Source organism: Limulus polyphemus, unplaced genomic scaffold, assembly GCF_000517525.1.
Source record: "Limulus polyphemus unplaced genomic scaffold, Limulus_polyphemus-2.1.2 Scaffold8248, whole genome shotgun sequence".
Classification (NCBI taxonomy): domain Eukaryota; kingdom Metazoa; phylum Arthropoda; class Merostomata; order Xiphosura; family Limulidae; genus Limulus; species Limulus polyphemus.
Window position 1 is genome coordinate 34,200 of NW_013673858.1, and position 1,870 is coordinate 36,069.

At 29.7% G+C, this 1,870-nt stretch overlaps 1 protein-coding gene across 1 annotated transcript in view; it reads left to right on the plus strand.

Annotated features, from left to right (window-relative positions):
- The window catches only part of LOC106475221, a gene marked incomplete at its 3' end in the record, with an annotated part of 10,726 nt that extends 9,998 nt beyond the window's left edge, over window positions 1-728 (plus strand). Inside the window, exon 6 of the mRNA XM_013935917.2 lies at window positions 638-728. Coding sequence (XP_013791371.2) covers window positions 638-728 — 91 coding nt within the window. The remainder of the gene's footprint in view (window positions 1-637) is intronic.
- Between the last annotated feature and the right edge of the window lie 1,142 nt (window positions 729-1,870).

Here is a 1,870-nt window from a genome sequence, read left to right on the forward strand (position 1 = left end):
AATCTTCAATCAACAAATCATCTAGGTCTTCATATTATCTAGACTTTCATGTAATCTTCAATCAACAAATCATCTAGGTCTTCATATTATCTAGACTTTCATGTAATCTTCAATCAACAAATCATCTAGATCTTCATATTATCTAGACTTTCATGTAATCTTCAATCAACAAATCATCTAGGTCTTCGTATAATCTAGACTTTCATGTAATCTTCAATCAACAAATCATCTAGATCTTCGTATTATCTAGACTTTCATGTAATCTTCAATCAACAAATCATCTAAGTCTTCATATTATCTAGACTTTCATGTAATCTTCAATCAACAAATCATCTAGGTCTTCATATTATCTAGACTTTCATGTAATCTTCAATCAACGAATCATCTAGGTCTTCAACATGAAAGTCTAGATAATAAATCTTCAATCAACAAATCTATCAGCATCAGAAACATACAGTTTGTCTTCTTTAATCTGAATTCATTTCAAATTTTGATCTAAGAAAGGTTTTTAAGAAGCTAATTCCAACATTTTACACTTTTTATCCTTTTCTTAGTTTAGATGGGTTTGTTTTAATACAGTTAGTAGGAAAAGTATCATTAGCAAGAGAAAATAATTCTGAATATTCTACATTTACAGAAGTTTTGTGGAAGAAATTGATCTAGCTGGGATGCAAGTTGACGTGGCTCTCCGGAAGTACCAAACGTTTTTTAGGATGCCAGTAAGTTCAGTATTCATAACAGATAGTTGTGTAGAGGTTTTTAAAAAAATTAATATCTAAATATAGAAATTTAGAACATTAACTAGGTAACATCTTCTAATATAGCTACTAAACTAAATGGCATTTCTTTAGCTCACTCTTTTTCTTACAGTAACTAACCTTTGCAATACCAGTACCTGAAAAACATAACTTCTATCTTTGAACTTAGAGAATTGGTATCACATCTAATGATTATGATTTAGTACAGTTTTATTGAATATAAGTTACGTTCTCTTTGAAAAACAGACATTTATGTGAACTCCGTAATCGCTTCATTTCTGTTCTCTTTCAAAGTTCTGAACTTGAATAATAAAGCACATTATGATAATATTATAATCAGTTGGCAAACAGTGATTTATAAGAAGACTGTCCAATGTTCTGTTAAAACACGTAGTATGTTTCCACTAAACTAAATCACTTTATTATACTTTAAATCATTGTTTGCCAACTTATTATCAGAGTTGTACTTCTTTAAAAATATGATTAATTATAATAATGTGAAAACACTGAGTTGTCTGTATTCTTGTTAAAGTAACAAAATGCTCTTATTGCATTTCAAAAAAAGCATCAAGATATCAGTGTAGTTGTTCTCAACCCCTGTTATATATTGTCAAGTACATACTCTACTGATCCAGTAGAAAAGTCTTGTAAGCTTTGAGTGATCTTTATAAATTAATTTTCTCTGTCTGAATGAAAATTGGAACATCCAGCTCCAGGTACAAATCAAGGTTCATTTATTGGTAAACCAGCTTTTAATGACTTCACTTTTGAGATCTGATTAAAAGAAAATCTAAATTTTATAGAGTAGCTGCATGATGTTTGAAGACCTAGATGATTTGTTGATTGAAGATTACATGAAAGTCTAAATAATATGAAGACCTAGATGATTTGTTGATTGAAGATTACATGAAAGTCTAAATAATATGAAGACCTAGATGATTTGTTGATTGAAGACTACATGAAAGTCTAAATAATATGAAGATCTAGATTGATGCTGGTATATCAGCATCAGAAACATACAGTCAGACTATTCTACTTGGGAGAAGAAGAGATAAGTATCAGCATCAGAAACATACAGTCAGACTATTCTACTTGGGAGAAGAAGAGATAAG